Source organism: Haemaphysalis longicornis, unplaced genomic scaffold, assembly GCF_048455015.1.
Source record: "Haemaphysalis longicornis isolate Haplotype H1 unplaced genomic scaffold, Haemaphysalis longicornis Haplotype H1 scaffold_1, whole genome shotgun sequence".
In the NCBI taxonomy this organism is placed as follows: Eukaryota; Metazoa; Arthropoda; class Arachnida; order Ixodida; family Ixodidae; genus Haemaphysalis; species Haemaphysalis longicornis.
This window is the reverse complement of record NW_027526203.1, coordinates 47,269,125-47,284,615: the sequence shown is the minus strand read 5'-3', so window position 1 is coordinate 47,284,615 and position 15,491 is coordinate 47,269,125. Positions and strand designations below refer to the sequence as shown.

Below are 15,491 nucleotides of genomic sequence, written 5' to 3'. Positions count from 1 at the left end.
TCACTCAGCTCCATTACAGCCACAAAAGATGTTTTTTTAACGAAAAAAAAAGCAAGAAGTATTTAAAATTTTCAAATTTTGCGCCACAGTGACGTGTTATGAGCAAGAATGACGTCATACGCGCCAACAATAAAACATAATTTTCAGTGCGTTAACTACACGTTAGCATTCAAGGGATGCGGTCAAATGGAACTAGAGGCTCCATTACAGACGTCCAGTCATGTGTCGCCGCGGCTGGTCAGTTAGGCGGCCGCCAATCGCACAAATAAGGTTCCGTGACGTCACAGCAAAGTTCACGGTAAACCTCAAGTAAAAGTGGAGCCCGCAGAGAACAGAATGTATGGTAAAATTCTGCAGTGAGACCATCAGGTCCCGGGGTTTTGCCTTTCGACAATGATTCAATGCTAGACACCAATTCTTGAATGCCAATCTCCTGGTCAATGGATTCACACTCGTCCTGGTTTAATTTGGGCAGCAAACTAATGAATTCGTCAATGGAGTCCTCGCTCAATGCTCTTTTGGGAGTTTGGAATACAGTTCTATAGTAATCGACGAAGGCCATCATTATCACACTAGTGTCATCAGTAATTTTCTCTTTATACTCAATTTCAAGTATTTGTTTAGACAGCGCATGACGGCGCTCATCACCTAGTGACCGGCGACACGGTTGCACTTCAGCAAAGCGCTGTGATCTCGCTCGCACTAGTGCTCCCCGGTATTTCTCAACATCAAACGCCTGTAGCTGCACCTTGACATTCCGAATGTCATCCATATATTGACCTGGACATCGGCCTTCAAGTTCATAAAGTTCTCTCAACAATTTATTTGGGTGATTTATGTTGTTTTTCTTTTCAAACGCCATCACTGTAGCCTCTTCAATTGCCGTGACTTTCACTTCTTGCTTAAATAATTCCCACCGTGCGAGCATTGGCAGATCATAGCGATTTCTTGCATTTTGTATAATTTCTGGCACACGATTTAAAAAGGGCTGATGGGATAGTAAAGAATTATTAAATTTCCACAATTCCCAATTCAGGCGACGACTCCGACACTGTTGGCTACCATGCGCAGCAGATACAAGGAAATGGTCGCTAAAAAATACCGGATGAACAGAGTAGCTATGGACACACGGTAGAGAATCTAAAGAAACATAAATACGCTCCGGGACAGGAGCAAGTGCTACGAACGCGTCTTATGTCCTTGACTCATTCAAACTACGTCAAGAAGCTACTGATACAACGAAAGCACGCGAAGCTGAACGTCAACGGAAACGACGAACTGAAAACTTTAGAGGGGGATGATGAATTTCCCGTGGGAAAGCTGTAACGGGAAGCGCCATGCGCCTTGCAGCTCAACCAGCCCCGTCTGCAGCGCCTCTGATGCTGATTGTGGCAGAATGCCCCTAGGAATTGGCCAGCCAAAGAATACATCACGAGATAGGTTCGCGTTCAAGCACCGTCGTCATCTTCCCGTAGGGGAACCGCCGAAGAAGAAGAAGAACAAGAAGACAAAGCTGCAAAGAGGAGGGTGTGTACATTGCTCTCAGCCGGTGCACCAATGTCAACAACCTTTACCTCATCCAAGCTGACGGAGACTACCGATTCTACCACAGAGACAACATCGACAAGAACATGATGGACCAGTTTCGGCGCCTCGAGAACCACCGCCTACTCACCGTAACACAACAGCACTTGCGTGCCTTTGCCACCGGTGTGGGCTCAGACGCGGAATTCCCTCTGGCGCTAGTAAAAACCAGATCACCCAACATAACGGCAACACAATGGAACCACACGGAACCGCCACGATGCTTCGTATCTTCATCAGGGTTCCCCGCGGGAAGATGGTGTAATTGTTTAAGTGCGAATGCACTTCATAAGCGACCCTGAATTCCGTTGACCGCGGTCCGTCCACATAGCAACAGCTGCGGGTGCGCGCGTTCCTCGTCTTCCTTGGCAACGGGGGGAGATGGCACATACCCACGTGGGAAATTGGCCAGGAATCTCCTCGTCTTCCTTGGCAACGGGGGGAGATGGGCGCGCTGCCTGGCCGCTGACATGGCACATACCCACGTGGGGGATTGGCCAGGAATCGGGCGTGAGAAGGGCTAATGCACCCGCTTAAAGGAGTACTGACACGAAATTTCAAAGCGGAGATCCGCTCTAGCAATCAAGTACAACGACAACACAAATAGGTGTCTGTGCATGGCACATACCCACGTGGGGGATTGGCCAGGAATCGGGCGTGAGAAGGGCTAATGCACCCGCTTAAAGGAGTACTGACACGAAATTTCAAAGCATAGATCCGCTCTAGCAATCAAGTACAACGACAACACAAATAGGTGTCTGTGAATAAATGCATCTTTCTTTCTTTGTAGTTGTGTGTGTGTGTGTGTGATCTCTCTTTCGCGAACATTACTGAACCGCGCAAATTCAACTCCTGCATTCGCACTTTCACATTCTTCCCCTCGGGGAAATGCGGGGAATTTTTTTTCTGCTGCGTATGAATACGGCTGCTGTTGGAAAATCTTGTCGTCTTGGCCGCTCCTATCGTCCGGACTTGAGCGAGCACTTCGTTCGGACCGAACCGCCCCCCCCACCCTGTGAATGTGGCAGCATTTCACTGACGGTGGCCTGGGGACGTCATTCGTTCATTGTTTTCTGCTAAGCGTCTAATGCAAGTGACTTCGCGGCTGCGACGCTACCCCATCGGTGATGTCGACGCCATGGCAGCCATATTTGGGTGGGGCTTCGGTCGGTACGCCGCACCCACGAATGTGCTCGGTGTGTGTGATTGACTCGAGAACTCGGAAGAAACTCGGGAGAGATATTGTGCGGCCGAGTTGAACTCGTGACGCCAGTTTTGGCGGCTGCTGCGGCATAGGTCATGGTTCACGGTCACCGTAGCAGGCATATATCTATACGGTGGATTCACAGGAACTCGGCCGCACGGCGGCGCTACCTGCGCGGCGGCGCCGACTCCATTTGTGCGGTTGAGTTGTTTTGCGACGGCGCACGCACGGCAGGGTGACTAACGTGGTTTGCGTCGTGCTGACTCGTTCTATTTGTTTATTTCTTCTGTCTCTTCGAACTACCGCGGCTGAAGTTACATCCACGCGTGTCTCAAGTGTGACGCGGTGGTGTGTGGGACCACCGTGTCACCCACGTTAGGGGCGTGCTTGTGGATTGTGCGAGAGGGTAGCCCGCGTCGAGCTGAACGCGTGACCGTGCTTTCAACAGTTGCCTCCCGCTATGAAGCTGAGTGACTATGCGCAGGGGCTGGGAGGAGACGATCGCGACAGGTACGTTTACAAAATTAGAAGGTGAGGTGGCGACGAACCACTGACTTGGGGCGAGGAAGACTTGACCGATGACCTGCAACTGTTTCCCGGTGTGGACGAAGCTGACATCGGAGACTACCTGGTTCACGGAACTAGCTTTGCTACTAGGGAACAGTTGAAGGCCAAGAAATCCTTGGAGGCCCACAATTACCTCACCAGTGGCTTCGTTCAGCGCGTTCTCTTCAAAGTCGTGCACGATCAGACTGTCGTCGTCGTCAGAAAGGTGAGCAGTTTGCTTTTGTATCGCAGGCAGCCGTAAGTGTATCTCGGCAATTGACATGAGCCTAAAAACCTGGTACCTTCTCTATTTCCTTGCTTTCAGATTCGCCACTCGCAGACATTCCGCGAGAAGTCGCTGATGCCTTGGTTGCTCGTGAAACGAGACAGTGAAGTGCTTCTGGCACATTGCACCTGCATGGCCAGCCTTGGAGAGGCCTGCTCTCACGTCGCAGCAGTGCTTTTTTACGTTGAAGTACTCGCGCGAAGTAGGGACAGCCGTTCTTGCACTGACGGAAGAATGCCTGGCTGCCACCCCACCTTGTTAATTTAGACTGTCGTCCAGTGGCCGAAATTGACTTTTCATCTTCGGAAATGAAGAAGCGCCGCATGGACAACGACGACTTGACATGCAAGCCAAGTAAATGTGCCAAACACCCACATACTGTCCCCACACAAGACGAGATGGCCTTTTTTAAGTGTGAATACACGTTATAAGCGACCCCAAACCATCCACCGCCGGCGGCGGCGTCGGCGTCCGCAGTGCTCCTCTATAAAGAAACAGCATCCGGCGCCAGGTTTCGATCCGCGGATTTTGCGGCCGCAGCGCGACGCTCTACCGATCAAGCCACGGACGCGACGGTGATATCAGTGTTGACGCGCCTTATATCTTTAACGCATTCAAACTACGTCGTCAGCGGCGTGCGTTGGCGACTCAGCGGCGTTATAGCGGCTTGATAACTGCGTGGTGTACACGTGATACTACAAACCCGATGGAAGAGATGGAAGAGAAGGCGGCGAGGCGGTGGGCTGCGGGGGCCGAGCGCAAGCGCCGCAAGCGGGCCGACAACCGTGCATTCGCACTTTCACATTCTCCCCCTCGGGGAAATGCGGGAAAATTTTTTTATTCTGCTTTGAGCAAGTCAGAGTCGCCCTGCGCTTTTAGCCTTGCACCCAGATTTTTCTGAGCCATATCTTCCTTTGGCCACTGAGTTTCCACAAGTACTACTGCAGAACCTGTACCAGGACGACTGCCCAGAATCATTGGAGGAGGTTTTGGAGGAGTGCCTGAAGGTGTCCGAGCAGATTGAGGCTGATGCCGAGGTAAGCCTGCCATTCTTTTTTCAACCCTGTCTAGCTACAGGTCAAGAATGACAGAAACTAGGCACCGAATTGTGATTAAATTCAAACCATGCAGTAGGTTCCATAATGAGCACCTGACCTGGTATACTCGTGACACTTTTCATTTCTAATTTGCTTCACTTGCCTCTACAGTTGAAGCACAGTATGATTAGCTGCAGTAGCATTTCAGATTCTACTGTCAGGACAACGTAATATTTTTAAAAAAGCAGCTTTTGATGTGCTGTTGCTGTAAACAGTCTATAAAGAATGGTATTTGCTTACAGGTGTGCGTGCTGGTGGAAAAACCTAAAGCGTGGCAAACTGTTCGCATGGCGACGCAGTGAAACATCCCCCTCGCGAGGGGCACGATCAAATGCAGAGCATTTCCGGGAGCGCACGACGTTAAGTAGTTTGCGTTACGTTAATGTTGTTGCACTTGTGGCAACTGCTGACGAGAGAGCGCGGCGATGAGTGCGTTCTAGCCTCGCCGACACCCGCCTTTAGCACGCCACGATCGCGCCACGCGCGCGCGATGCTGACGTCATGATCACGCCACAGATGTTGTTGATCGACCGCGGAGAGAGCGCGCGATGCGAGCGGAGAATAGGCGAGGAGGAGCGGGGGAGAGGGCGCACCTGCGAGCGATGCGGACTACTACGGACGCCTAGAACACGTGACATCGTGAGTTAAAGAAATGCTCTGCATTTAAAACAAACATGGGCGCAAGCAGCATCTACCAAATGGCACCACTTTCGGACTGGGCGCATCACGGCATCCAACGCAGGAGCGGTGTGTGCCACATCGATTGGGAAACCTTCACAGTCTCTTCTTAAAGGGACACTGAAGTGATCTGTAAACAATGCGGGATTACGAGCGCAAATTGTAGTCCGGAGTCCCTAGGCCCTGTTTCGACCACTTTGAGCACGTTTACGCGAATTTATTTAGTAGAAAAATCAATTGGAAAATGCTGTCCTGCTCTGTGCACTCTCGGCCATTTTCTGTGGCGTTTTCGTGTGACGTCAGCAGGAGAGGAGCTGGCAATTGGCTGCGCTACTGCACGGCTCGCCGACCTTCCGCGACCGAGTCAGTCGGCCCAACGTTTATAATCCGCCGGCCGCCGACGGGTCGTCGCAATTCGCTCGATCAGTTCAAACTAAGCCACAACACGTTTGGGAATGGAAGAATGTGCCTTTCTTTACTTCGTTAGTTGTACACTGTATCTAGCTCCAAGTCAAGCTCGCTTCACACAAGCGCTGCACGAGCGCACATGCGACGCTTCGCTGACTGGTACGCCAGTAGGAAAATATAAGACCCCTTGAAGGGGGAGAAGAGTCAGCGAAGTCAATATAGGTACTATGGAAATAAAATCAACTGATATTTTTACCGTACAGCGTAAACCTAGGGTGCGGGAAGCACTTTTTTGCTCTGGGCAAACAAGCACAGCGGTCAGCAGCACGACTACGCATCTGCGAATGCTTTTCCGTCTACGAAATGCAATTCCTAGACGTGAGCTTTTGTGGAAACTCGGGGAACGCTTACTGCACGAGCGCAATACAACAAATAGTCACCTAAGCTGCTTGAAATACTAAAACTAAATAAAAGTGTAAACTGGTTATACATTATATACCTTATATTTCATTTGTCAAGCAGCCCCCGCGCGTGGCCTAGTGGTTTGGAGCGCAAGCTGTATCGTCACAAGTGTTTTCCCCGTCCCAAGTTCGAATTCTCGCGGGTACATGCTTTTTTTTTATAGGTTAACCTTTTCTTTTTTCGCCGATGTTTTCTATACTGAATTCGTCCTTTTTTTGGGCCGTAACGTTCATTGCTCCACGAACTAGTCCACAGAACTCGCGCAGGCTGGCACTGGCGCGCTAGCGAGTTCTCGTTGGCGTGCTGTTGCCTTAAGGACCGACTGCTTGCGGGCAGCGGGCATAGGCCAGAATCAACAGGCCCTTGGCCTGGTGCGAACACGCTTTTTACGATACAGGCATGAGTGAGGAAACCTCCAAATATGGGGGAAAACCGCATGTATTTGAGCATCTGCGGGGATGCGGAGGGCGTTCATGCACTGCGTAGGCCTCGGCTAATGAATGCTACGATTCCAAGCCGTCCTGGGAGGCTTATCTTATGCATTTTACACCCGACAGCATGGCAGAAGTGCGGTACTACGATTACTGGGATATTGAGAATGCCCATCCAACGACGCCATCGGATGTCAAACATGTTGTTTTACAGAACCGAAACCGAAACCGAAACTTGTTTGATTGCTAACCTTGGGCATCGTCCAATCACGGTGCCCCCTCCTCCCAACGTCACAGCTTAGTTGATGCGGCCGCCGCAAACCGCGCATTTGAGTTTTTCTTCTTTCGCGCTTTGTAAAATAATTACCGATTTGTCAACCGGATAAACGATGAAAAGTGTGCTAATTTGGGCCAGTCTACGCAGTGCAAGCAAAAACGGGAGCTTGACAAATTCACTTCAGTGTCCCTTTAAGAAGATCTGCCACCGCGAGGACTGCAGATTTAGCTCGCAAGCTACAGAGGGGGGGGGGGGGGGGCAATATTGAGCCAAAAGCTAGAGCGGCCTATGTAGCAGCCGTGGCAACCCAGCATGTGGACCTTCACTGCAGTGCGTCAGGTTTGCACATAAGCTCCGAGTTCCCATTCCTGGCTGCCACACCAGATGGGCTCATTGATTGTGCTTGCTATGGTGGTGGCGTGCTGGAGGTAAAGCGCCCGTTTTCTGCTAAGGACGCCTGCATCGAGCAGCTTTCACAAAAGAACACATCGTGTCTCATCCCTGAAGCTGGAGACGCAAGACTTTCAAGGAGTCATCGTTACTACAGCCAAGTGCAAATGCAGATGTTTGTTTGCAAGCGCAACTACTGTAACTTTGTTGTGTGGACAGTGGAGTACATGTTTGTCGAAAGGATCGCCCTGGATGAAACCTTCTGCTCCATGATGCTGGAGAAGTGCACTCTCTACTTTCAAAAAGTGCTGCTTCCCGAACTCCGCTTCGGCTACTGGAGCAAAACTGCTCAGGCTGCACAGGCGCAGCTCGATGCTGTAGTGATGCAGGGCGACACCCCTGAAGAGGAGCTGTACTGCTACGCTACTGTGAAGAGCCTGAACATGGCGACATGGTGCAGTGTGACGGCAAGCGATGCGAGAGGAAATGATTCCACTTTCCCTGTGTAGGACTAAAGAGGCCACCAAAGGCCAGAAAATGGTTCGGCAAAGAATGAAGGCAACAAGGCTCGCAGTGAAGTTGACCGAATGAGGCCAAAACATGAACTTCATTGTGGAATGTGCTTGTATACAATTTAGGCCACAGTTTAATGTTGGCCAATTAGCAGAAGCAACTATGCAAAGTTAGGCAGTCATACTTCTTTTTCGTTCCTAATCAAAGGGCACAACAGAGTCGCACACATTTGTCAGGGCAGCACTGACGAACACAATTATATGAAGTGTAGTCACCTTCTTCCCGCGAACTTCTTTGACGTGCAGTAGATCGAGGGGAACAGTGCTTTTAAGTAATGAATATTTGTTTCGCAGTACTCCAATTACCCGCTCTACGTGAATCCTCACATTTGCCAGCTTTCGTGTAGCCTCAACCGAATACGCAGGCAGCTGTGCTTTCCCTTTCGTGAAAGCTGGAATCTCCAGCTTTGCTCCACACATGCCAACAGCATCCCCTATTGTGAAGCCTCGGTCGGCTAGGACAGAGTCCCCAGGCAACAAGTTCTTAAGTATGCCACACGACTCAGTGAGTAGCTTATCGCTTGTGCGGCCGCACCACCCTCTAGAAATGTATGTAATTACTCCTTGTGGAGCAATCCCTATCAAGTACTTCACGGTACTGTGGTGCTTGTGCGCGGACCATGCAAGTGAACGTGGCTCCATTGAAGACGGCCTGTCCAAAAAAATCTCGAAGCAGTCGAGAATTACTGCAACTTTGTTGCCAAAGGTGCTTTGGAACGCCATTGGCATCGTTTTCTGAAGCTCCTCCCTTTGCGGCCACGAAACTAGCTCTGTGAGCCTTGTGTAGGCGGCATCAAGCCACTTGTAAATGATACGCGTCACGGTGGCCTGCGAGACATGGAATCTGGAAACCAGAAGTAATGAAAATCATTACGCTTGATGCACTACATATGATTGTAAGGATAGCCACGGCTAAAAGGTGAAGCTAACTGCTGGGTTTACATGCAATGGAAGCTCCAAAGTGTTTTATGATCACTGCTTGAAGCGCATTTCTATAAATGTTAAGTGTAGCTAAAAATAAGCTGACCCATAAACACTAAAGCTTTAAATGATTACCATTCCAGTGGTGAAGGTAGCAGGAAGTAGGCAGAGAAGCGCAGCAGAAGAAAAGATGGTCCATGCGAATATCAGAAATGGTACCTGTAAGCTATGTCTTCTAAATTCAAGTTTAGCCTCAACCGCATCAAGAAAACCACCATTTCTTGAAACTTTAGCAGGCAGTTCCGGCTAGTGTGGTGCGCATCTAATTCTATGAGGTCATACACTGCCTTTAAAACCTCATAATTTGGCAGCCCTGTGTAAAAAGCTACCATGCCTTCTTTGAGTTTTAGTATGTCCTCGGCCAGGCTTTTCTCTGCAAGTTGCTGCTTTAACGTGTCAACCTCTGATTGTAGGCGGCCGTTCTCTTGTTCAAGGGATGCGATGCGAGCTGCCTGGTCTGATGCATCTTCTTCACCTTCAAGCCCTGCATGGTCAACTTGATGTCGCGTTCCACTGCACTACAAAGCTTGCAAAATGACTTTTTTTAATAAACAGACACTCTGAGACTGTGCTCCTGAAAAACGTACCATCTGGTGCAGCCATCCCTGTTTCATTGTCTGATAGCTCCCAGAAAGACGAATTGCCAGCTGAAAAAAAAAGTATTGTCAAGCTATGTAGTGCTACGCCGCAAGATGTAATAATTGGTAAACACTTCTAGGCTTACTTGTGTTGTCCAAGATTGTGTTGCCAGTGGTCCCACACAGCACGGCCTGCTAGCAGCTGAAGTGTAAGTGAAAAGGCATGCTGTCATAGTAACTCAATGCTGTTCCACAGCTGTAATGTAGTAGTCAAGGTGAACAACTGGTAACATACCCTCATGCTGGGCTGCTGGCTCTTCTTGGCATGAAGACTGCTCTCGAACAGGCAACGTACTTTCATGCTGGGCTGCTGGCTCTTTTTGGCATGAAGACTGCTCACCAGCTAAAAAATAAAGAAACCGAAGATGAGCAACTTGCCGCGTGAGCTCATCACTGGTAAATGTAGCAGCCTGAAAACTTCAACTACAGGTGATGAGGAAACGCACTTTCGTATCGGTCAGTCTTTTCCTCCTCGCAGAACGGGCCGTTAGTGCCTAAAAAAAGGTAGTAAAGTGATTGATCCAAGGTGCTCACTAGGCTACGGTCATACCTAGAGAACTTCCACTGGCGACTGGCATCACGTTCGTGTCTTGGGGACCCAGTACGTGACATTGACGTGAAACTTCTGCCACAAACCTCGGGCGAGCCCTGTTCTGGCAACACTTGTATCTGGAAAGACATTATCCCAGCCGTTTAGGTTTCATTAGATCTTTACTGTTACAGCGGCAGAAAACAAAGCACTTTCGTACCTGTCCCCAGCGTGTTTTTTGTCGATCATGGTCGACATGTAGCCCAGGTTGAGGCTGGGCGCCCAATCGGGGTTTATCTCGTCCATGAAGTACGCTGGCCGACCTAAACAAAGATTTCAAGTACTATTGCGCAAACGGCGAAGCACGAGATTAAAGCATTGATGCCGCATCATCCTCACCTGTAACGAAGTGCGCACCACAGACTCGATAATGAGTAGCTTCATCATCGATGTCTTCCCGGCGAATTCGTTGCAGCCAGAGCGCTCTTCCTCTGGACGAAACGTCTGCCGTTTTTGAGCACTGCCCCAGCCTTGGCTTAGGTATGCCAAAAAAACCGACGCTCTTGAAATTCTCGTCGTCCGGTCTCTTGCGCATCCGGTTGATGCAGCCGTAAACCGCACAGTTCACCATTTCAACACGGAAACTGCTAACTACTTAGGCCAAGGCGTCAGCAAACCCACGACGTGACAGACCCTTCGCCTAGTCACTCAGCTTCATAGCGGTAGGCAGCTGTTGAAAGCACGGTCACGTGTTCAGCTCGACACGGGGCACACACTCGCACAATCCACAAGCACGGTGGTCTCACACACCACCGCATCATACTTGAGACACGCGTGGATGTAACGTCAGCCGCGGCAGTTCGAAGAAACACAAGAAATAAACAAATACAGCGAGTCCGCGCGAAGCAAACCACGTTAGTCGCCTTGCCGTACGTGCGCCGTCGCAAAACAACTCAACCGCACAAATGGTGTCGGCGCCGCCGCGCAGGTAGCGCCGCCGCGCGGCCGAGTGCCCTGTGAATACACCGTATACCGACAGAGTTTTTAGATGCGACGCTGGGAGGAGCATCTCTTGCCGGCGGCCCTGTCCTTCCTGCGTCGTCGTCACCCGCGTCCGCACAGCTGCGTCTCTCCTCCGCTCGCCTCCTCTCCGCTCTCCGATAGCGAGCACTCTCGCCCAACATCTGCGGGCGCGTGGCGCAGCGCACTCACTCTGCCGGTGGGCGGCGCTGCGCGCGGCGCAAGCGCGCTGTGCGCATGTGCAGCGCCCTCTCTCTCTCCGCGGTCTCCTCTCCTTCGGGCGCGCTGCGCATATAAACGGAGTGCCGCGCTCCGGCCGGTCTCTCAGTCGACGGTGGTCCACGCTAGGCTTGCTCTCTCTCTCTCTCGCATTACCCGACGATTGCTCACGCAATTCGAGTAATCGACCCAACGGAAACGCGCAATGGAACCCCCTTCAGCGTCGCATCACACCAGGGTTCCCGCGAGGGGAGGTGGGCGTAATTTTTATTTAGCGGAGGACTTTCAAGCCCCTTTTCGTCTCCCGAAACTACTGTGCATTGGCTGTGCAGCCATCTGACACCCGACCCCTTTGCGACGACTTTGAGGCGGCTTTCGCTTCATAACTGCCGAGGAGCAAGTGCTGCGTGCGCTGCGGTTTTACGCGACGGACACCTTCCACGGAAGCGTTGGTAGCGACCGCACCAGCGACCGCCCTCAGTCGACAGTAAAGCCGGTGTGTGCGCTGTAGGATTGCTGCAGACAAGTCTGTCGCCCTTTTTTTAGGTGGTTAGCCGGACATGGCTTCCGCAGGTTCTACCATGCGTTTAGCTGTCTGCAGCCAGAGCGTACGCCGTTTCAGTCGCGAACACGGTAGCGACCGCTCGATGGAAAGAAGGTTTCCATTGAGTGGGCGTACGTACTTGCGTTATCGTCTGCTAGCAAAAGTTTCTGTTGTGGCGTTGCATGGACGTGTGCTTCAGCGCGGCAGACGGTTTTCTTGGGGCGCTTCGTGTCACACCATTCTTGCGAAATCTTTACTCGCAGGATTATAAATAATCAACGGCGTGTCTATTACCCGAGGCGATCTTTGCGCCTTTTAACGGGTTTTGTCCAGCGTCTTTGTCGTCTGGCTGGAAGCGGATCATAAAAACCTTGTGAAGGGAAGATTGAGACGGAAAGAAAAAGTGTGATGCCAGAAGAGAACTGAAGGTATAGAGTCCATAAAAAAACCAACGACTGTGGAGAGCTTCGTCGAACAAGAGCTGTGAAGACCAAAGCGAAATAAAGGAAACAAATTTGAAAATCTGTGGTTGTTGCTATTCCTTTCTTCTTAGCCCATGACCAGTTGGGTGACTTACCCGCAATTGAGAGCTTTAAGGAACGAATGGGCTCCGTTTTAAAAATTACCAAAACTGTGAATTGGAAAATAAAAGTTGTAGAATAATGCGTGACATGGGAACGTGATAGCACATGAGAATGACAGGTGCACACCAGCTGCGCACAACAACGATTATAGGGAGGCTGTGCTGTGTGCCAGTCTTGCTGGCGAGTTCACTACGAAATGAAAGAGAAGAAACTGACGCAAACGCGGTATAGCAAAAAAGAAGCCCGTCGAATGCCAAAATTTATGGCGAAAGACAAAAAAATAAAAGCGAGGAAAAATACGCAAGTGCAACATATCAATTGAGAATTATTGCACGTAAAATTACCAGTTGCTAATAAGTATTGCAAGTACAATGGGTCAGTTGTTATAAAAATCGCCAAACTTTTGCCTTCGAATCGCGTAAGCAGACTGAAGTGCTTCTAGGAATTTTCGTATGTGAAAGCGGACGGAGGGTTTCGATAACCCCGAGCAGCAATTACTTAGAATTTGGCCCGTTTGTAACGCCCGCTTTCATTTTTTGCCAGTCGGCATTAGTCACGTGATTGCATTGTCTGCCACCAACGGATGAAATGGGCAGAAACTGCTGCTTATGACGGTGAATTTCGAGCAAAAAGCTCATAAGAATGCCTAAAATAAAAAATAGATGATCTTCGTAGTGAAGTACAGATTATTAAAATAAAAGCGCTATAAATTAATGTAGTTAGATCTGCTTGCCCCCAGTAGCCACCAGTTCATCAGTGGAACGAGACACAGCAGTAAAAAACGCGCCACGCCCTAGTCGCGCCTCCTTGGAATGCCCTGCTCTGCACCGGTTACGTCACCCCAATAATCAGCAAATATCATGAATTGCATTTTTAAAGCACTTGAACTCCGCCTCAAAATATTATCATTACGTCACGTGGGCGCCGCTAGAGCTCGTTGCTTCCCAAATTTCGCTCAATCTGGGGCCTTCTGGAGTATCACCCCTGAGCAGCGTAAACAGCAGTCAAAGGAGAGGGATTCTGCGAACCTCAAGCCGGAGGGGACATCGGTGGTCTTCTTCGTCGCGTGTGGTCGTCTCCCGGGTTTCGGCACCAAAATGTAGAGGAACAACGACGCAAGGCAGACCTGGGCCGTGGCTGCCCTTACCGGGGATGACAGATTTAATGATACGGGAAATATACATGATTTTGATGATGACTGGTGCATAGCCAGCGGGAGATTTAACAGCGTTGAAAGCCGACCATGTGGGGGTAAGCATCGATGTTATCACGATGTTGAGTTATTCTGGAGAGGACCATTTGTTCTAGGAGTTTGCCGACGCAGGAGGTGAGGGAAATGGGTCTGAGGTTTTGAGAATTTAGTGGTTTTTGGGATTTCTGGATGAGGGTAACGGTGGCTGTGCGGTAGGTTTCTGGGAGCGTACTGTGGGCCCAGCAGTCGTTAAAGAGTTCGAGCAAAGTATCGATGAACGAGGTGGCGAGGTTTCGGAGAGCTAAATATGTAATACCGTCGGGGCTGGGGTGGTGTTACGATTTAGGTGGTGCAGGGTGACCGTAATCTTGGCTTTTGTGAAAGGAGCGTCTCGTTTGGGGTTAGGGGGTGCGTGGCATTGTGGGTGAGGGGCGGAAAGGGGCTGTGTTTGGCCAATATAGATGTCGCGCTGAATGTCAAGGGGATTCGGAAGGGATTTCGATAGGTTGTGTGCTAGCGTAACTAGCCGACTTGCAGTTTCTGGTTTGGTCGTCGTGGGGTCGAGGAGGTGGCGAAGGAGGTTCCAGGTGCGTTTCAGGCTGGTTCCATTGTGTAATGAATCGCAGAAGGTTTGTCAGCGTGCATTCTGGAGGGGCTGGGCGTATTTCTCTACATATTTTTTGAGTTGGGCTATTCGGAGGTGTAGGTAGCGGTTGTAATGCTGTTTTTTCCAGCGCCGGGTTAGACTAGCATGAGCTTCCAGGAGGTTACCCATGTGCCCGCCTGTGTTCATTGCAGTTTCTCTAATTGGAGCCTGTGATGTGCATGCATTTATGTCGGCTTTTAGGGTCTCAATCCAAGAATTAATGTCAGATGTCTGCGAAAGAGAAGTTAGTTGGGCAGTCGCACTGCGTAAGGTGCGAAATTCAGGCCAATTAACAAGGGTGCATCAGCTTGGTCTGCATGGTGTTCGTGAGGGGAGCAGAAGACGAATTTGTATGCTGTAGTGGTCGCGATTGAGGGTGTCGTCAAGCCATTGCCATGTTGTTCGTTTGATGTGTGTGAGCGTTAGGTCCGGTGTGCTGTCGCGTTGCACACTATGGCAAATATATTGGTTCGTTCTCTAGGGCGAGGCGGGTCATGTAAATGTCTTCCCAGAGGAGACGGCCTTTTCGGGTAGTGCGGGGGTAATTCCCCGCGGGGTGGGGTGCATTGAAATCTCCCACGACGAGGCGATCGGCATTTTCTGCCTCTGCGAGTGCGGTTTTGAAGAGCGCATAAAGGCGGTGCTGCAATCGTGGGGTGCTGTAAATGTTGAGGATGTATGGTATGGTTCGGGCCGAATCGTTGGCGACAGTTTTTATGAGAATGTGGGGAGGGAAAGTACCGTTAAGCTCCACAATATCGGCTGTAAGATTGCGGTGGACCAGTAATACTATTTCTGATTCTTTTTGGAGTGTCTTATACCCAGTACATTTCATGTGAGGTCACGGATCTTGCAGAGCTATGATGTGGGGTTGTGTGACGTGGTGGTCAATGTATGTTGTAAGAAGTGCGCGTTTGGACTTAAAGCCTCAGCAGTTCCACTGCCAGATAACTAACTGTTTAGGGGTTGATCGAGTCACCATGGGTAGACGGAAGTTGGGGCTAGGAGGGTTGGAGGGAGAGGGCTATACTTTGGATGCTGGCTTGCATGTGGGACATTTGGGAGGAGATGTTCTCTACAGCTTTACGGGGGCGGTGATGGTAGAGGCTTGGAATTCTAACTGGGCTTCCAAAGCTACTATGCGAAAGGTAAGTTGTGGAATGGCAGGGGAGAAGGGTCGGTGGCCTGGCGCTTTGCAGGTGG

General features: G+C 50.4%; 1 protein-coding gene across 1 annotated transcript in view; it reads right to left on the bottom strand.

The window, feature by feature from the left end:
* Nucleotides 1-8,073: 8,073 nt before the first annotated feature.
* Nucleotides 8,074-15,491, bottom strand: part of LOC144167458 (uncharacterized) — a 27,247-nt gene continuing 19,829 nt past the window's right edge. The window contains exons 2-4 of the mRNA XM_077696745.1: nucleotides 9,790-9,897; nucleotides 9,076-9,368; nucleotides 8,074-8,779 (exon numbers count right to left, since the gene is read on the bottom strand). Of these exons, the coding sequence (XP_077552871.1) occupies nucleotides 8,074-8,779; nucleotides 9,076-9,368; nucleotides 9,790-9,897 (1,107 nt within the window). The remainder of the gene's footprint in view (nucleotides 8,780-9,075; nucleotides 9,369-9,789; nucleotides 9,898-15,491) is intronic.